The 20888-nt window shown below is 49.1% G+C and overlaps 1 protein-coding gene across 1 annotated transcript in view; it reads left to right on the top strand.

Annotated features, from left to right (window-relative positions):
* Positions 1-16430: 16430 nt before the first annotated feature.
* Positions 16431-20888, top strand: part of C3_1H11orf52 (chromosome 3_1 C11orf52 homolog) — a 151508-nt gene continuing 147050 nt past the window's right edge. The window contains exon 1 of the mRNA XM_069224999.1: positions 16431-16988. Coding sequence (XP_069081100.1) covers positions 16963-16988 — 26 coding nt within the window. The 5' untranslated portion in view covers positions 16431-16962. The remainder of the gene's footprint in view (positions 16989-20888) is intronic.

Here is a 20888-nt window from a genome sequence, read left to right as displayed (position 1 = left end):
GACCAAGAGCCCCCTTCAACGACACCATCGCCGACCTTGCAAGCACCCACGCCCTCGCTTCCCCGGATTACATCCTCCTGGGAGATCTGAACTACCATCTGGAAAATGCCAACGACGTCAACACCACGTCACTGACCTCCAACCTCCTCAACCTCGGTCTCCGACAGCTAGTCAACACGCCTACCCACATCGCCGGTCACACCCTTGACCCCCTCTTCACCTCTAGCAACCACATTTCCTTCAACCACACCTCCGAACTCCACTGGACTGACCATCACTGTGTCCATTTCACCTATAAGAAAACCACAGAGCAACACCGCATCCAGCTACCTCCCCACCGCCGCTGGGGCAAAGTCACCCAAGAACAACTGACCAGCACCCTCAGCAACAACCCTCCACCCGACGCAATCGACCCGAGCACAGCCGCCATCAACCTCCATCAATGGATCCTCGACTGCGCCAACACCCTTGCCTCTCTCAAGAAACCCACCACCATCCAAGGAAAGAAAAAACCAGCCTGGTTCACAGACGATCTCACCACCTCCAAAAGCAACTGCCAGAAGCTCAAAAAGAAATGGATCCAAGAACGCACACCCGACAACCTCGCCGCCCTCAAAAACGCCAACCGCGAACACCACCAACGGATCCGCACCGCCAAGCGCGCCCACTTCACCGAACGCATCAACAACAACGCCCACGACTGCAAAGAACTCTTCGGCATCGTGAAGGAACTCTCCAATCCGAAAGCCAACTCCAACGACATCCCGCCCTCCCAGAAACTCTGCGACGATCTCTCCACCTTCTTCCACCAGAAAATCACCACCATCCACGACAGCTTCATCACCGGTTCACCGCCAGACCTCACCCCTGATGTCTCCTCCCGCAACTGCCGCCTCACCGCCTGGACCCACGTGGACGAGGCAGAAACCATTGCAACCATGAACACCATCCACTCAGGCTCCCCCACGGACCCCTGCCCCCACCATGTTTTCAACTCAGCCAACGCCACCATCGCCCCCGAACTCCGCAAGATCATCAACCTATCCTTCACTTCTGCCACCTTCCCGGACAGCTGGAAACACGCAGAAATCCAACCCCTCCTCAAAAAACCCAAGGCTGACCCCAACGACCTCAAAAACTTCCGTCCGATCTCTCTCCTCCCTTTTCCAGCGAAAGTCATCGAGAAGATCGTCAACACTCAGCTCACCCACTTCCTCGAAGACAATTCCATCCTGGACCCCTCACAATCCGGATTCAGACGAAACCACAGCACTGAGACTGCCCTCCTCGCCACCACAGATGACATCAGACATCAAATGGACAACGGCGAAACCTCAGCCCTCATCCTCCTCGACCTATCAGCCGCTTTTGACACCGTCTGCCACCGCACCCTACTGACCCGCCTCCAAGATGCCGGCATCCAAGATAAAGCCCTCCACTGGATCTCATCCTTCCTCTCCGACAGAACGCAGAGAGTCCGTCTCTCCCCTTTCCGCTCCAAAGCCACCAACCTCATCTGCGGCGTCCCCCAAGGATCCTCCCTCAGTCCCACGTTGTTCAACGTCTACATGGCCCCCCTCGCTCAACTGGCCCGCCAACACCACCTCAGCATCATCTCCTACGCCGACGATACCCAGCTCGTCCTCTCCCTGACCAAAGACCCGCTCACCGCCAAAACAAACCTCCACGAGGGACTAAAATCCATCGCCGATTGGATGAACAACAGTCGCCTGAAACTCAACTCCGACAAGACGGAAGTCCTCATCCTCGGACGCACCCCCTCGGCCTCGAACGACTCATGGTGGCCCTCCGTCCTCGGACTCCCACCCACCCCTGCCAGCCACGCAAGAAACCTCTGCTTCATCCTGGACTCCGCCCTCACCATGTCCAAACAGGTCAGCGCCGTCTCCTCCTCCTGTTTCAACACCCTTCGAATGCTCCGCAGAATCTTCAAGTGTATTCCAACAGAAACCAGAAAGACGGTAACCCAGGCCCTCGTCAGCAGCAGACTTGACTACGGCAACGCACTCTACACAGGCATACCAACCAAAGACATCAAACGCCTCCAACGTATCCAAAATGCCTCCGCCCGACTGATCCTCAACATACCTCGCCGAAGTCACATCTCCCCTCACCTAAAGGAACTCCACTGGCTCCCGGTAGACAAGAGGATAACCTTCAAACTCCTGACCCACGCTCACAAGGCACTTCACAACACCGGACCCTCCTACCTCAACACCAGACTCAACTTCTACACTCCAACACGTCAACTCCGATCCGCCAACCTCGCCCTCGCCATCGTACCCCGAATCCAGCGCAAGACATCCGGCGGCAGATCCTTCTCCTTCCTCGCCGCCAAGACCTGGAACTCTCTCCCCACATCTCTTCGCCAGACCCAGGACCTCCTCACATTCAGAAGGCTCCTCAAGACCTGGCTCTTCGACCGCTAATCCAGCAGCGCTCCCCCCCCTCAGCGCCTCGAAACCCTGACGGGTACATAGCGCGCTTTATAAATACCATGATTGATTGATTGATTGATTGATTGATTATCTGTAAGATGGAGCAATAGATTAGTGTTATCACTGCATTGGTGTGCAGGGATGATGTCTGTCTGATCTGGATTGAAGACTGAGAGGTTGAGATAAAACACTGACAAAAAGCTTTGTATCTATATTTAAATGAGAAATAGGTCTGTACAACCTGGGGAGGGCTGGATTTTTACCCTGTTTTGGGATCATTGAAATGACAGCTTCCAGCATGGAGTCAGTTAGGGATCCAGTGTCAGCGAAGGAATTATACAAACGGGTAAGTAGGGCGGCTAAGTCTTGGCAGAAGGCCTTGTAAAACTGCACGCTATAGGTGTCTGGTCCCAGAGACTTCATAGGTTTCACCTGGGCTATGGCTAAATCACCTCTTCGATGCGAATAGGATGGTCCAGAGCCAATGCCTCTGCTGCAGGTAAAGAGGTGAGAGGGACACCCTGAAGATAACCCATTGGAGCGTCACTGGGGCTATCAGCACAGGTATAAGAGGACTATATAAGTCTTGAAATGCTGATGCTATTCCCTCATCAGAACTTAATTCAGTGTTGGGCTGGTGCGGATTGTTTTCACAGACCGTGAGTGTACCTTGCTGCACAAATTATTTGCTAGCCTGTGACCACACCATTTACTGCTCATATGGAATTTATGTTTAAGGCATAACATAGCATACTCAGCCCTATCTACATCGAGACGTGTTAGAAGCAGCTGGGTTCGTTCTAGCTCGCTCCATACCCTATGGGCACCTGTGCATATGTGTTTGGTTCCAGCTCAGTAATTGACCTTACCAAGGTGCTGCACTGGTCTTCTTAGCATTGATTTTCAGCCACCGAGGTCGCTATCAGCTCCCCAAATACCACCAACTTCAGAGCTTCCAAAGAGAAGAGAAGGGAGTCTCCCATTGTCATTGATTTGAATGTAGGTTGTGATTACTATCTTGATAGAGGCGGCAGTTGCCTGGGACTGCAGCAGGGAGTCCCGTAAATGCCAATGGGAATTTCTGGGTCGAGGGAAGGGCAGCTTACGATAACAAGACAAGGGGGTGTGGTCGCAAAGGGAGCAGGGGGTAATGGATGCCTCAGTGATAAATTCCAGCATGGGCGGAGTTGCTAGGAAGTGATCAATTTGTGCATGTGTCTTGTGGGCATCCGAGTAGAATTTGTAGTCCTTAGAAGATGGGTATAGTCTGCGCCACACATCATGTAGCTGGCAGTCAGACAGCCAGCATAGGCCAGTTGCCGAGAAGGCCCCTGCTTGGGCAGAACATTATCCAAATTAGTCCATGTCAGTATCCATGACCAGGTTCAGGTCTCGCCCCACTAAAAGTGCAGGATCAGGGGTTTGGAGCATCGAAGTAAGGGAGCTCATAATGGTAGCCTCTTGGCGTTCATTGGGAGCATGAACGTTCGCTAATGTAAAGTAAAAGGAACCCATCCTAAGTCGGATTGCCAGAAGGCACCCTTTAGTATCGGCCTATGTAGATAAGATTTCCCCTTTCACATCATGTGAGGAGAGAATAGCTATCCCTCTACCATTCTTTGCAGGACAAGAGAACCAGAGTTGATGTGGGAACCACCAGGAGTGCATTCTATGGGTATCTTGAGGTACTAAATAGATCTCCTGCAAAAGACAGATGTCTCCATTGGACCTCTCCAGGAGTGAGAGGACAGCCAGCCTCTTGGCAGGGTTGTTAAGACCCTGTACATTAAAACTAACAATCTTAAGCTCCATAGCAGTGTTTTAAAGGTTCAAGTGTCAAAAGTATGTCACATGAAGTTATCTAGGCATGTTTTAAAGAAGCAATCTCTCCATTCCTATGTTGTAGCACAAACAGCCAGAAATTGACTTTCGAAAGTGGAGGAGCAATAATACCCAAAAATTACTTTGATAAACAAAAACCATAAAACATCTTCAAATGCAAATATCAGTTCATAGAACACACATAATTGCGGACCAGATGGGCGAGGCTTGAACCAGAGAAGAACTCCTTAGAAGGGAAGTGCCTCCACAAAGAGACTCGGTTGTACTAAGTTGAGGTCGAAAGAACCCCTATGCCCTGTCCCTGCCTCCTTCGTCCCCACCCACATGCTGAAACCATAAATGCTGAGATGACCCCAATTTCATGAGACCCCAGGTTTGTTGGCTTCCCCAGAAAGAGTGTCCAACACTGACTTTCTCTCCAAAGCTATAGTTGCTGGATCTGGGTGAACCTTGCCTAAGGGCCAACGAGGCTTCCGTTGGTGCACTCGTTTGTGCATTTAATGGTTCCAGGGGCTGCTCGAGCAGCTTTCTTGGGTGAGATCCTCAATGTCAAGCACCCAGAACACCTCTTTAAGGGATCTAAGTTGATACAGCTTGCCGTCGTGTCAGAAAATAATCCAGAATGGGTGGCCCTAGGAGTAAGGGACACCCACTTTCCTCAAGTGGGCTTTGCATTGGATGAATTATTTAACTTGAAAGTCATGCACACAGACTAAGATGTCCACAGGAGGGTCATTTGCTGGTTTCAGTAGGCTGACTCAGTGAAGCCAGTCCAATTTTATCTCCAATTCTGCCGGACCTCCTCAGATATGGTAGAATAGGGCTCTTATCTATTCTCCCAAGACGGCGTCTTCAGCAGTTGTGGGAACCGAATACGGATGTTATTCCATCTCGAGCAGTTTTCTAAGTCTTCGACATTGGATTGTAAGTTGATTTGTTGCTCCTGAAGCTGAAAAATCTCTTGTTGGAGCCATTCGATCTCTTCACTACATCCGACATCTTTATCTTCTAAACCAGTGACTCTTTCTCCAACTCTTTGCAAGTTGTGACATACCTCCTGAAGGTCGAAAGAGAGATCCTTTTTGACTGTCTGTAAGTCCTCTTAAAGGGAGGAAAAAAGTGCTTCCAGAATAGATTGCATACCTGGACTCGCTGCATCTTCAGGTTCCTATGGGTGTTCAACCCCCACTACAGGAGACTTGTCTCCTACGGGATCCCCAGGAGTTTTTGTCAGCATATCCCTGAGTGAGCTGTCTTTATTACCCAAGGATACCTACATAGTAGTGGCTGCCATGTATAAATCGGTGTGCATTGCTTGAGGATCCCGAGAGGAGAGCAGGAGGCCTAGTGAACCCCTACCCAGTCAGGCCGGCTAAGTAAAAAAGCAAGTAGATAGGGACAAGGACCATTGGTGCCCATGTCATCATAAGACCAAGCCAGGGTAAGTAGTGTTTGGCTCCAGGGATGGCAGATATGGAGGAAGAACAGTGGCTGGAAAGAGGACTCTATGTGACTAGTATGCCAGCAGCCCTGTACTCCAGGAGGGACGCTCCATGCCTTGGTGTTGAAACCCCTTAAGATCACTTAGGAAGGGCTATGCTGTGTTTGCTCCACGCATCGTGGCTGGGGCGTTAGCAGTTCGTTTGAGGCGGCCCTGGTCATCAAAGTGCATCTTTGCCATACTGATCCCCCGGCGCTGAAGCGATGAGTGCAGCACTGTGTTTGTGGATGTGCCCCAGTAAATCACGAGCTTGGGAGGTAGGGCACCCTACAAAGTGCTCATGTCCAACGGGCGCCCCACCCCTTCTTCACTCCCCCGCTATAGCCAACCTCTATCAGGCCCAGGGAACTCAGGACTCAATCTTTCCCCCAGCATGTGGGCTTCAAACCTCTGTTCAGCCTGGTCTTTAGCTGCTCTTATTTCATGCAGTGGGGCCTCTCCAGCGGTGTTCACAAATGCTGTGGCCCCAGGCCATATATCGAGCTTCTGCCCGCCACCGGGAAGCGGCGCAGCACATCTAGCCATTAGGCTATCTTTGAGGACATGGAGGACATGGAGGGCATGGAGGGCCCTATGGGCAGACTCATCCGTCGTCTGTCGCAGGAGGGGAGGGTGTCTGGTCTGTACCGTAGCATAGCAGGGGGGCATCTGTGCAGACTTTGGCACTCCCAACACATGGCAGGAACAGCAGGAACAGCAGGCTCACTCAGGAGGGGTGCTGACCTCTGTTCCAGAGCGTGCCAGCCATTATCTTGTGTGCCCCGTGGGAGGGCTGGGGGCTGAGGCATCTTTAAAAAAAAAAAACTAGTCCTACGATAGGAGAAACTGACCCAGTGCCACTGGCTCCATGCCTACTGCACCATGGGGGCAGTTCAGCGCAGCTGGTATGGCACTTGTGCGGTGCTTCACTGTGGTGAGGACAGGGCAACAAGAAAGACATCTTACCTTCCTGCCATCTTGGCCACCCCACCCTTTCCTCATCCTCCCCCCAATAGATTTGTTTTAGAGAAACATTTCATTTTGGTTTTTCATGAGGCAGAGTTGGGGGAGAGCCCTTCATTTGACGGCTGCATGGTCTGTGCAAAAAGCGCTGATCCATCAACTCAAGGCCATCGGTCAAGTGATCAACTTATTTTCATCTCTCTTCTTTGTGGGAAGAGAGTCTTAATGTTGGAGATAACTTGTAATTGTATGTTGGCATGTTTTTTCAAGCTAAAGAATCCCCACAGTGATAGCTGTCCACTATTTGGCTTGAACATTTACGTACCCCTGAATCCAGTATTCTCTGTGGAAGAACTGGATAAACTTGATAGTAATTTAGAAGACTTGTGCTGCTGTTTTTCAACCCCAATATTTGTATTGGCCGTGAATTTTAATTTAAAAATGACGCTCCGTCATGTTGATACATTTTTACATGATCAGCGCTATTTGTTTACAATACAAAATATGGCGTCCTCAGAAGGGAATAACACTGGTAGAACCAATCAGATATTGTCAGCCCAATGGAACATAATTTTATCAATCTCATTGGTCGCTTTGTCGACAAAAGTCCAGCAGTCACAGCTTTTTGACACAGCATGCATCAAGTCCCAGTAGAGAATTAATTTGTTCATATGGAGCAGTTCAACTTCGTTGGATAATTTAAGGTGCTCGATTTGGAAACTAGCTATGGCAATAACTTTTAAGGAGCATTACACGAAACAAACTGATCCTTTCTTTGAGTAAAATCTGGTATATTGCCTTATAATTCAGGTCTCCATTGCGGAAGACAATTTTCAGGAATTATTCAGGATTCAAACTGATAAAATATTGACAGGTCATAGCAGCACTTGCGATGTCAAGTAGCATTATAGGCTTATTGTTTGTTGTCCTATCTGAAGCCTGATTATGCGTGCATGGACAATGCCTGATTCATGGCTAGATGCAATTATCAAACCGCTTCATAAGAAAAACAGGCCCTGATTTAGGAAAAGCGGTGCTGCACCTAGTGCCCCTTAGTGCCCCACTAACACCACCTTGTGTGCGCTGAATCTAAGATACAGCACACCATGGCGGTAGTTAGGGGAACTAGCGTCATCATTTTTGGGGCTAACCCTGTAAACAATGGCATGCCTCTTTTTCATGCCTGTTCTGAGCGGGCGTTAAAAGTGCTGAAATAAATGACGCAAAAAATCTTTTCAATTTCTTTGCGCTATTTTCCAGTGGAACCCACCCTTTGCATACATCATGCCTGGCGCAGGCATATTGTAACACAAAGGGTTGCAAAGTGGAACAATGCATGCGTTGCGCCACTTTGTAAATTTGGTGCAGTGATTTTGGCTTTGTTGCACCACATTAGCGTAAAAAAATTTACGCTAATGTGGTGCATGGAGATGCCAGGGGCTCCTAAATCAGCTCCTAAATCGGGGAACTGGCAAATTATAGGCTGATTGCTTTGTTGCTTTGTTCTTCCCATCATCCAAGGTATATTCAAAACCCCTTTTGAACCATCTTGAAAGTTGGACATTTGGCACAGGTAATATCTCAAGAAAACACTGCAGATTTAAAGAAAATTATTCCACTGTGGATCACTGAATTGCCCTCTGGATGGTGGCAAGGACATTCATAGCAACAGTAGACAAATTATGCTGCTGTTTCATGGATTTCCATGGCGCTTCTGATCCAGTTGACCATGATTTTCTAAGGACTAAATAACACAGGTACAACATACTGCAAGGTCTGTTATTCATAATCCAACAGTTGGTTGAAAAGGAGTAACAGGAGCCTGAGAAGTAGGGCCAGCAAGAAGAAGATCAGAAAGAAGATTGAAAAGATCACGGTCCAAACTAGGAGTACTGGGGCAATAGGAAAAGCCAGGCCCGGGAGGACCAGAGGGAACAAGAAGTGAGGAACCAGAAGGACCAAGCCCAGTGGGCCAGGGACATGGTAAGTGGCTGGGGGGACAAGACCAAAAAGACAAGAACACATAAGACTAGAAGGAGCAAATTCAAAAAGACTAGGGACTGGAGCACTAGGACTAGGAAAAGGAGGACCTGGAATGGGAGAACCAGTTGAGTGCCATAAGGAGGATCCGAGAATGAAAAGTAGGGCTGGAAGGAGGAGGACAAAGAGATGGGCCAAAAGGAAAAAAATGGTAATATGGCAGACCACAAGGCTGAGGAAAAAGTCCTTAATAAGAATGAGGAGATTCAGGACCAGGGAAAAAGGACCAGCACACAGAGAAGTACCAGGAGCATGAGAAGAAATAGGATAAGGAGGAACAGACCCCAGAAGAGGAACAGGTGGAGCACAAGCAGGAACACTAAGAAGAGAAAGAGGAGTAGGATCAGGCCTATAGGAGGAAGAATTGGCGGAGGTCAGGACCAGGAGAAGATGAAGGCCCAGGAAGATAATGATGATAAGAAGAAGATGAAGGAGGAGAAGACATAAGAGGACCAGAAGAATCATGAAGAGAAGCGGAAGGACAAGGAGAAAGAAAAGGATGACCAGAAGAAGAAGAGAAGGACCAGACTTAGATAATTCTAGTCCAAAGTATAAGGCCATTCCCTTAGTTACAAAGGCCACATATTTCAGGGTCGGCACCCTTTACAGACCCCTATCTCTTCAGCCCACTTAAAGCAATTCTCCGCCCCTTCATTTACCTTAAATTGTAGTCCGTTTTTGATCACTTAAGTAAATGAAACAGTTTGTTACCTATTTATTTATCTTTATCAAACGTAATGCACAGATTGGCTGTCATTGGTTTCACTCTTCATGACGATGCCCCTTGGGACTCGCCCTCTCTCTCTGGCAGCCACTTTATGGGATCTCAGAGTATTTTTTTTCATTTACTGCACTGGGAGTGGATGCATGTACGAATCAATTTAAAATAAGGAGCGGACACGTGGAGAGGGTAGGAAGCATTGCACTTTGGCCCCAGGGGGGCCAAGGAGAGATTGTGTGAAGAATGGTATCTAAACTACAAACCTTCCAGCCCCGCCAGAGAGGGAAGTTCTACCTATGAGGAAATCGCATCTAGGAGGGGAGTAAAGTTTGACACTGGAAAAGCAGTTAATGTAAGGGAAGCTTAAGCTCTCTTCTCACGCTCCCACACAGACTATACATTCACTAAGCATAAAGCACATTAGGCGCCACATGAAAGATAGAAACCATGAATGTTAATTAGAGGTTTTTAGTTTACAAAGGCAAAAACAGGTTAGCATCAATTATTAATCAAAATGTGTATGTTCCCCTTACACCTGTATGCACTTTTCTGTCACCGAGTTAGTGGGCTCTTCTCAGTACATTGCTTTCTTGCTCCCCCATGCTGTGCCCCCTTCTCTCTCCCTCCCCCAGTTGCTTTTAATGATCTTTATTGAAGTTTATTGGGAAAACCTTTGGTTACATGTCGTATGCGAAAACAGAAGACATTCAGTTCAAATACACATATACAAGATCATAGCAATACATAAAACCCTCCCCACCCCCATTCCATACTTGTGCAAAACTTAGCACCTTGCAATAGTCAGAAACGTAAACACTATAGCAGAGCAGCAAAGCTATTCCATTCTTTGGGCAAGGACAGTATTAGGCGACTGATCATTAGGCTTCTCAGTCTGTGTATCTTGAAGGTCAGCGATCATGGGCCTCCAAGCCTGGACATAGTCTTCTAGTTTAGCATCATTAAGGACATGTATCATGCGAAATTCCTCTGCCATTGTCCACTCTAGGAAGTCTCTAAGCCAGTCAGCACATCCTGGGGTGGGGGGAGTGGGCGTCACATTTATCCATTTTATTGCTATGCAGCATTTTGTTAATGTGATGCCAAGCAGGACAAATTTCCTGCTAAGGTTCTTACCAGGGGGGAAGGAATCAGGCCTAATATCACTTGTCGAATTTCTAGTGGTACCCTCCACCCAGGGGCTCTGTTGAGATTTTGGAGTATCAGCCACCAATATGAGGAGAGGGTCACACAATTCCAAACCATATGCATGAAGTCTGCCGCAGGGCTTCAACATCTGCGGTATTCATCTCAGCGTGTGGGGTACATAACATGCAGGTTCTTGGGTGATAGGTAATTTCGATGTATATGGTTATATTGTGTGAGCTTAAACCTAGAACTAGCTGTACGGGCCCCCTCATGAGTATGTATCCAATCCCTCTCCGAAATTGGCTCTGGCAGCGCTCTCTCCCACTTAGCCTGGATGGGGTAGGGGCTTTGTCAGCAAGTCTTCCTGCAATGCTCTATACAAGTGGGACACCAGACAGCGTCCCTCAGCCATCTCCGTCAATGTCTTAAGATTGGCAGAGACAAATGGGGCTTCGGGAATGTGGGCCAGATCACCCTTGCTGTGTCTGAGATTTTTTAATAGTGTAAGAATTGACCTGTGCCTAAATGGAAGGTTTCTTCCACTTTGGGATACGTAATATAACACCGTCCGGGTATAAGTCCCCTAGAGTGGATCAGCCTCCATCTCTCCATCACCGGAGTGACTTCGATTCTGCTAACTTGCGGAAGAGTTGCAGTATCCAGAGCGGCAAGTCTGGCAAGTAGGGAGCTCATTGTACCACTCTCTTAACAGCTCCCTCCCATATCATGGTCACTTGTCGAATTAAGAAGGGTGTTTCAGGGGGACCCATGATCCACTCAGCAATAGTGTCAGTAGAGTTCCATTTGCGTTCCCCTCTGAAGGGTTTTTTCCCTGGAGTCCTCTGTATCTAGCCAAAAGATGGCATGTTACAAGTGGGCTGATATATAATAGAGTTCCATGCAAAGGGCCTCAACATCCCCTCATGACCATGGTCTCTTTAACGTGGCTATGCTCACTCGTTTACGCCCATCCACCCTTAGCAAGTAGACAACTAGGCTATCAATAATTTTGAAATAATGATATGGGATCATCTAAAACATTCCCTAAAGGACATACAGACATTGAGGGATAAGCAACATTTTTGCAATGGCTAGTTTCCCCATAAGGGACAGATGCAAGTCCCTCCAGAAGCGCACGGAGGCCTAAAGGCTCTGGACCACCCTCCTAATGTTAAGCTCCAGAAAGGCCTCCTCTGTGGGGGCCAGATGAATTCCCAAATATCAGAGGTCTTGTAATTCCCAAAGGCGCCCCACCGGTAGAAGAGTGTCAAGTGGGGTTCCTGTCAGAGAGCCCATAGGATAGGGTCGGGACATAGAGGGAGATTTCCCAAACTCTTGCATCACCTGCAGGAGTATGGGTATGGAATTGGGTGGGCAGTGTAGGTATATGAGGGTGTCATCTGCGTAAATGGATATCACATGTGTGGTTTCTCCTACAGTGATTCACCAGGGAGCCATTAGTGTATGCAGTCTCACTGCCAGGGGTTCCATGGCAGGCGCAAACAGTAGCGGTGAAAGAGGGCAGCTCTGCCTCATATCCCTACACAGATTAAGCAGTCCAAACACCTCCCCAACAGATCACAAGTGGGCTTGAGGGTTTGTATATAGGAGTTGGATTCATCACACAAATCCAGGCCCCATCCCGACCTTTCTTAGGACCTGCCGTACATGCCACCAGCTTGCTCAATATCCAGGAGAGCCAGCACTAGTTCGTCATCTTGAGTTCATGAAGCATGATACACATGGGAAAGTCGTCCTAGATTATGCAGTGTGCTTCTTCGAGGGATAAATCCCAACTGGTCCGAGTGCACCAAAGACAGGAGATGTGGGAGAACACGGGCTGCTAAAATGCTGCTAAGTATCTTGACGTCTATATGATGATGCTACACTAGGGTCCTTACCAGGTTTGTGGATCATAACTTTGAGAGCCTCCCGGAGTTTAGGGGGAGAGTTGCCCTTTGGAGGGCTTCCTCGAAGACCTCCAGTAGTTTATCACCCAGGACATCTATGTACCGACAATAAAACTCCACGTGGAGCCCATCATTCCCTGGTGTTTTGGCTCTTTTTAATGTGACTGCAGAGATCTCTTGCGTGATGGGTCTATCTAGGTTGGTGCTGTCTTCGTGACTAAGACTAGGAAGCAGACTTTCTAATAAGTAGTCTGAAATGGCCTGCGGCTAGGTTAGTCCCTGTTCAGCATAAATGGTACTTAAGTGAGCATGAAAGACACAGTTAATAGCTTTTCGAGTAGAAACCAGGCTTCCTCCTCTATCATGTAAGAGCATGATTGAGGCTCGAGAGTTTTCCTGATTCGCCAGTCGAGCTAGCATCGAGCCAGTCATTTGCCTCTGGAGGGCTGAAGAAGAACAGCACCTACCCTCCATGTTGGACCCTGAGTTTTGCAGGAAAGAAGAGACAGTATTTCAAATTATGAGCTTGCATTATTCTCCTAGCAGCCGTGTTCTTGCATACTCTGGGTGCAGTCTGGGAATATGGAGATAGGTTTTCCCTGACAGAGCGGACGGTCCAGTGTTTGGATACATTGCAGTATAGCATCTTGGTCCCGAAAGTCGAATAGGCGGACAATAATAGCACATGGGGGGCCCTGGCTTTGGCAGAGGGACCACGGCTCTATAGGCCCACCTGATTGAGAATAAATTAGAGAGTCTTTTCGGCATTAGAACTGTTGCGATCCATTCCTCCAAGAGTAGCTCCGCAGATTGGCCCTCCGCTCTCTCTGGAAACCCCACAAAACAAAGGTTATTTCTTCTAGAGTGGCCCTCAGAATCCTCAATGTGTTAAACGTGCTGTCAGTTTTTGTAGGATCGAAGACTGGAGTGTGTAGGCAAATAACCTCCATCTGAAGTGCACCAATGTTCTATTCTGTCGTGCCCACCCGGTCCGACACCATATGTAAGTCTGCTTGGAGTAGGTTGACCTCCACCGCAACTATTTCGATCTTGTAGATCACTTCAGCTTTGGATCCCTGGATTGCTGCCATGAGATTCATCAGGGAAGAGACAGGATCCTCTGTTCTCTTTTCCGGTGTCCTCGCGCTAGGGTCTCTTTCCGTCTCCATCTGAGCAAGAGGCTGCACCGGTTGGGCATAGTTATAAATTTTGTTTGTCTGCATTGCCTTGGGCCTTTGTCTTTAATCATGATGGCATCAGAGCACCACGCAGGTGCTAAACCCGTTGCAGCTGCACTTCAGGGCATCGGTGCGGCCGTTACCTTATATGGGCAGAGTCCAATGTGGGCAGTACTCCTTTCAACTTTAGTGATTCTGCTCTGTCGCCACGGTTAGAATAAAGCTACTGTTTTTGGTATTTTGTTAGGGTCGATCACCTGAGATGGTCTCACCTGCAGTTGTCTCTTACCAGGTGTGGCGTTCAGGATGTGGGGTACTCTTTTGGGTTTTGATTGTGACCTGGGCCACTAGAGTTGGCTACGGGCCTCATATTCTTCCGTGGGCCTGCGAGGAACTGCACTGAAGCAGATGAAAGCACGAGATCATGTTGCGCTGTCTTGTCAGTGGCCCCACCGGGCAGGCTTCAGGAGTCCAGATGTGCCTCCCCAGGGGATGCAGGTGCAGAGTGAGAGGGACAGAAGCACCTGTGTGGTAAGGTTCTCTGGATAAGCCCTGATGGCATATGGGGCAGGCGGGCTCAGGCTCCAAGGCTCTCACCCACACTGTACCGGCAGGTTGTCACGGCTCACGGAATCAGTGCTGCAGATCTGTGAATTTGGATCATAGCAGGCAGGAGGACCCGGTTGCCATGCGGGTCCGACCAGGAAGCCCCCAACAAAGACCCTGGCGCCTCCCTTGTACAAGGCCAAGGCCCCAGGGATCCAGCTACTCATTGGGGCATCCAGGCCCAGACATGCCTCCCGCCGCGCGTCCCACCACGAGGTCTCAGCACCTCGCTGCCTCCTATGGGTGAGGCCACCTTCGGCAGGCCAACGCAAGTGGCCAAGTCTTCAGTTCCACCGCCATGTCCCTGGTTGCCCAGGCCCCCCCCCAGGCAAGTACTGCATCTCTTGGCTGGGGGTTCAGGGGCTCACCACCACAGTTTGTCAGGCTTTGCGTTTCCAGTAGGAGCCGTACCCCCGCCGGGGCCACCAACAGGCATAGGCCTCCTAGGGTTGCTGGGTCATTTCTCCATATTGCAGGGCTGCATTCTTTGTGAAAAGGTGTCCCTCATCAGTGCTGTTGATACAGGAGTGTTGGGAGAAGCAGATGGCCTGGGGAAAGTCAGGATACGGCAGGATTATTGAGAATAGATAGAAGCTTATAGTGGAGTATCTAATAGGCCATCCTGGTTGGCCACGCCCCCTCTGTCACACCCAGTTGCCATATTTCCTGAGCCTCCTCCTGGGTGACCTGGAGGGCTCCTCCTTCCCACAAAACTTTGCATGCCGCCCGTGTTCCCCTCAAATATTTGTTCAAGAACCTCCCTCACATGACTTTGCTCTGACCACAACAATATCAGCATTAAGACCACTGTTCATTGTTGTGATATTACATGCATTCTTGTATATGTTGAACTGGAATATATTTGTGTTTCCTTCTTGTTGTGCATGAAAATCTTCTAATAAATAGCAATTTAAAAAAAGATTACAATGTGAATGTTTGATTAATATGCAATTCAAAGTAAAACATAGTCTTAAATTCGGAGGGCGAACCAGCATGAGGCAGACAGAGACAAAGGAAAGTTGGTTCTCTCACTTTGGCGAGCACCTTAAAATCTCCTGCTCTGCTCTTTGATAAGTGTAAGACCAAGGGCCTGATTTCAGTTTCGGCAGTCTATACGTTCTCCGCCAGGGTGATGGAGTAATTTACTATGTCATCCTCGCAGAGGTGCCATTGGTCAAATTTTGAAATGACTGTCGGCCCAATGGATATTTCCAGCATTGACAGGAACTGCCATCACAGTGGTTTCTACCACCGCATTGTAACTTTGATGGATGGCTCTGTCAAACAGGACACAACTATATGGCAAAGTTACACTTTTTTTTATCTTCAAAAGGAAAATCCCAACAGTGATTTTTTTTTTTTATTAAAACAACAGTGCCCCCTCACCATGGGAGCTTCCGCCTATGGCCATGGGGGCATTGAGCACTTTTCAATGCTTCTTACTGCCAGGTTTTTCCCAATGGTGAAGGGCACTGAACAACAGCTTTATGTTAGCCCATCTAAATTAGGTGGTTAGACATACAGCTCAACCTCTGATGACCCTTACTCCATTTGTCCATTGGAGGAGAAGCCCTTCTCTTAAACACGAGGCAGATGTAATTAAATCTGCAAGCACTGAATACTGAGGCAGCTTAATCCTAAAGCCATCTCGGGCCTCTTCAATCCATTTACGGCCACACCTGTCCCTTCAGCTCATCCTGCAACGTTCTACTTTCTCCCTTTATGACGCTTTTTAGTTTTCCCTTCTTCCGTCTTTCACATATGTGTCTTTTGCTCGCAGCAAATGCTTGAGGCATATGAATAAGCCCCGGCCCTCACAAATAAGTGCCGGCGCTCAGCACCGGAAACAAAAAGCACAAGTTAAGCACTGATGTAATTCCGTCCCCTGTTTAAACAGGCGTATATGCACGAGACTGAATTAGCCGCCCAACTTGTATTCAAGGCTGCAGCATTTTCCCCGTGTCTGACAGCGTAAACAGACCGGACGCTTGCACTGTCCCTACACAGGTGGAATGGGCATAATGCGTAAGGAAGGGGCGCGTGCCATCCGGTAGATGGCGTGAGCATGCTGTGGGAGCCAGGGGTGGCTTCCTCCCCCCAGCAGGTGCCTTTAACCGGTATCTGTGGCCGGTGGAGGCTGGAGCCGCCCCTCCCAGCCCTCAGCAGGTTTGCGAACATCCGAGACCGAGCCAGCTGCGGGGCTAGAAACCAGGAAACGGACAAGCCAGCTTTGTGCAGAACGAAGACGTCCGGGCCGGGCTCTGGAGTGGGGTGTAGAAGAGCGTTGCGTGAGCTCCTCGCGGTTACTCCAGCAAGAGAGCGACCCTGGCAGCAAGAAATCTGGCACTTGTGCTTGGACTGAGTCCCCCACACGCACTTCCAGCGGGGCAGGGACCGAGGCGAGGCTCGGACCGGCCAGGGAGACGAACCTGCTGCACACTGAAGGACCGGTGCTCTTAAGTGACCAGCTGTGGACCGGCTGTGGCGCCCAAAGGGGCCGGGTGTTGAGCGCCATCACCGGGTTGCTGTTCCGTGAGGGACCGGCTGTTCACCCTTTCTCCCCTGCCGGATCCTGCCAGAGAGAGAGAGGGCCCCCTTATATGGAGGAAGGAGCAGGATGGGCAATAACCTCAGAAAACTCCTGTGAGTACCAGGGGGAGGGGGTGCTTTACGATAACAAAACTTCACAATAACAGGAATGAGTACTTGTAGGCGAGTCTCGCGCCTTCTATTAAGGTCTCGCACTTCGGGTGGGTGGAGTTCCACAGGCCGGCACAGGGTGTGAATCCCACACCCAGGAGCACAGATCTAACCTGGGCGCGTCAGACGGGGTGCACCTCTCTCAGGGTGGTTGCAAGTCTCGCACCTTGGAGCAAGGTTTTTTTTTCCTTTTGGTGCGAACGCTAGCTATCTCATTCACCAAGTGGGTGTTACATCTAGGAATACATTCTACTCTTTAAGAGCTCTTAAGTTTCCCTGAGTAAGTAGCTCTCAGCTGAGAGGCTCGTAGCCGCATATTCAGTCACTGTCCGGGGAATTCCTTTCTATCACTCCCAGAACGTTTCCCTTCTCAAGCCCTTTCCAGTTTACCCCACCCTCACAATTGCTTCCAGTGATATTTTTCTATTGCCACTTTCTCTTTCTGCATTACCTTGTCTCACTTATCTACGTTATTGTCCTATTATTTTAATGGTCTTGTTTGCGAAAGGTCCTGGGTGGAAAGTGTAAAATTTAATTGAATTCAGTCCTCCACTTCGGATTTGTTTTTTTCTTTTGCATTCTGGGATTTGTAGTGCCGCTTGATTGTTAAATCAGAACTCAATTCCCAAAATGCGTGCACAAATCCTACACTGGGTGATCTACCCGCAAATGGACGTGGGAAACTTAAGAGTGCTGTTTTTTTGGGTGTTGGTGTCGCAAATTAGCACTAAGATTCATGTATTTGAGTTTACCAAGAAGGAACAATATGTCACTTACTAGGCGTGCATCTCATTCCCAGTCGTGGCTTATAAATGGGGTGGGGTGGGGTGGGCCTTGGGGGGGGGGGAATTAATCAAATATAAAAATACACATACTTTCACGCGCCGCCGCCATCACGCTTCTATCCTAAAGCGGGCTCCCAAACTGCCCTGCGCTAATCCTTACGTTGCTCAGTACAGCGTCAGGATTGGCTGGGAGCACCCAGCCAGGGCACTCCCATGCAGGCTGGGATCCTGTGCAGGCTCTCTCCAGCCTGGCAACACAGTTGCAGGGCTGGAGACAGCCTATTGCGCATGTGTATTTGGCCGGCCAAACACATATGTGCTCTGAGGGGAATGTACAGTGCACTCACTCGTCCAGATCACCCCACAAAGCCCGCCCCTTTCACAAAGAAAGGATTTGCAGCGGTTGCTGCTGGCAGCCGCCACTGCTCATTTCTTGGAAAACTTTCTCACTCTTTGGTTGTCAGTTTTACTGTTTTTCGCTCCATCTCAGTGATCTAACCCCTACGATTCGTGCAAGGGACTCACAGACAAACCAGTGACCCCTTACGTTTCCCCAGCTTGCTCCCGGTTCCTCTTTCGTTCATGAATACACGGAGCCTTTGCAGGGTTTAAAACGGTTGCAGTTTTTGCAACACATTCTGAGAGGCATTACATGCTGCATCAACATCGCATATAATAGTAATCAAATGTCCCATGCATCGCCCTTAAATCAAGAACATCTTGTGCTTCTCTGTCTGTCCATCAATCTCTTCTTGGCGCTGATCAAACACTGTCTCCTTTCATGATGGTCTTCGTCGGGGTCGGATTGGCAAGGTGGACACTCGGGTAATGGCCGATGGGCCAGTGTGAGTTACAGTGGTGTCCGATTTGAGATCGAGCTCTGCTGTTCAGATGCCGCCAGCAGCCCAGTGGGGGCCTAAGTGGCCTTTCTGGAGGCCTGGATCAGGAGGTAGATGGGCTTCTGTTACCTTCCTTTCACCAACAGGGCAGGAGGCATCAATACCAACCCCAGCTGGGCCGGCCATTGATATGAAAAGTTAATTTAGGCCGGCTACGGGTGCATTAATGTATGTAGATTGAGAAGGGGCAGGGGGCCTGAACAGAAGTGACCTCAATTATATTAAGCTGTGGTACACTTGTGTAAACGTGTCTATGCACAAAGAGTGCTAAAGATGTTTGCATTTTTTTTTAATCTCACTGGAGTTAAGAAAACAAAAGTTAAGTGTCAATATCTACTTCATAGATCTTGGCAGCTATAGATCTTCGCAGCTAGACTAAGATCCTTTATTCAGTTTCAGTTTTTTGGACATGTCTCTTTCAGAGAACCCCTCCACTTTTCTTATTTTGATACTACTTAAAACACCAAAGCTGTGCTATGCGAAAAGGGATAATCCACTATTGTGGGACACTTTGTTTTTTTAGGTTTCCCGGGCCTATTTTTCATCCCAATGGGATCCTAGCATTCGTGGGATAATATACAGCGTTTGGCGGCTACTTGGCTCCCCCGCCTTGTTACCAATGGGTGGTCCCGGGTTACAAGTGCAGTGGCCGCCTGCTACTGACCCCTGTGGCCCTCTTTAACCTGCTAGCTCCTGTCCCTGTGATGAGGCATCTCAAGGACCTTGCCTGCTTCCCCTTGTCCCTTCTGTAAGGCATCCCAAGAACCATTTGGAGCAGGCCTCTTTTAGGCTTTTGTGCTTCAGGCCAAACCAAGTTTGTCTCCTCCATCTTGCTCCGCCTAATCGTCCAGCAGTTGTGACACACTTCTACTTAGGTGTGGGTGGTTGGAAAAAGCTTTGGGCCTCTTGATTGTGCGGGTGCCTACCGTGGCCGCCCGTTTACCCTTTCCTAGTGCGTCTGTATTGGCTCGGTCAAAGGCCACCTGCCAATCCTTGCACACCTTTTTCGTGGGCTTCTTGCCCTCTCTTGGCTTCCGTCCCACACAGGGGAGGTGTTGTGTGCGAGCCCCTATTTGGTCTGCGATGCGGACCGGCCTGCCCTTCCATCTGAGTCACTTACAGTGGATCATGTCTCACTGGGCGAGATGTACTTGTTTTGGATCAGTCTCACTTAATTGGTGCAAATAACACATTGAGCACAGTGGTTGCAAGTCGCGCACGCTGAGCTAGGTCTCACTCAAAAGGTGTCTGCGGCCCATGGAGGACGATCTTGCTTAATAGATGAGCGCCAGTGTCCCACACCTTGGGCATACGTCTTACACTATGGGCAGGGCCATGCACAGCAACAGGTGTTGCTGCATTTTTTTAGTAACTTTTGAATCGTTTGAGCTGGAAACAAAATTGTTCTTTTGTTAAAATTTGCAGATTATGCAGCAGGTGATCGCTTATGTGGCAAATGTATAATTATGCTAAATTTGCCACAATTTGCATAATTCCAGTGGCCCGACTATAGGGTAACATCTCACTCCTAGGGCATGTGTTACTCACATTGGGACACTCCTAGGGCCAGATTTATGCTGGCCTTGCGCCGTTCAACTGCCACATTAGCGTCATTTGTTTTATGCTAATGTGGAGTTGGAAGGGGAAAAATGCTGCACCATATTTACAAGGTGGCACAATGCTTGCATTGTGCCACTTTGTAGCCCTTGCTCCACATTATGCCTGCGCCAGGTATAATGTATGCAAGGGGGCGGCGTAAAAATGGCACAAAGGAATCTATAAGATTCCTTTGCAGCATTTTTTAACGCCAGTTACGTGCAGGCGTTAAAAAGAGGCTACCATCGATTACAATGGGCATCTGGGTGCTTTCGGGATTAGCATCATCATTTTTTACTTTAATCCTACAAAGCGCTGGCCTAGCGTAAATAATTATAACGCTAGCCAACCTAACCTCCACCATGGTGCGCCGTATTTTAAATACGGCACTACCATGGTGGCGTTCGGGGGGGTGTGGGGGTGGAGGGGCAGGAAAAATTGTGCTGCACTAAATCTGCCCCTAGTCTCACAGCTTGGCGCATGGTCTCCAACTCCGAAAGAGTTTCACATACTGTGGCAAAGTTTCTTAGTGGGCTTGGGTGGACTCGTTGGCGCGCCGTCTA

This window comes from Pleurodeles waltl, chromosome 3_1, assembly GCF_031143425.1.
Source record: "Pleurodeles waltl isolate 20211129_DDA chromosome 3_1, aPleWal1.hap1.20221129, whole genome shotgun sequence".
Classification (NCBI taxonomy): domain Eukaryota; kingdom Metazoa; phylum Chordata; class Amphibia; order Caudata; family Salamandridae; genus Pleurodeles; species Pleurodeles waltl.
Note: the sequence above shows the minus strand (reverse complement) of the source record. Positions and strands in the feature narration are given on the sequence as shown.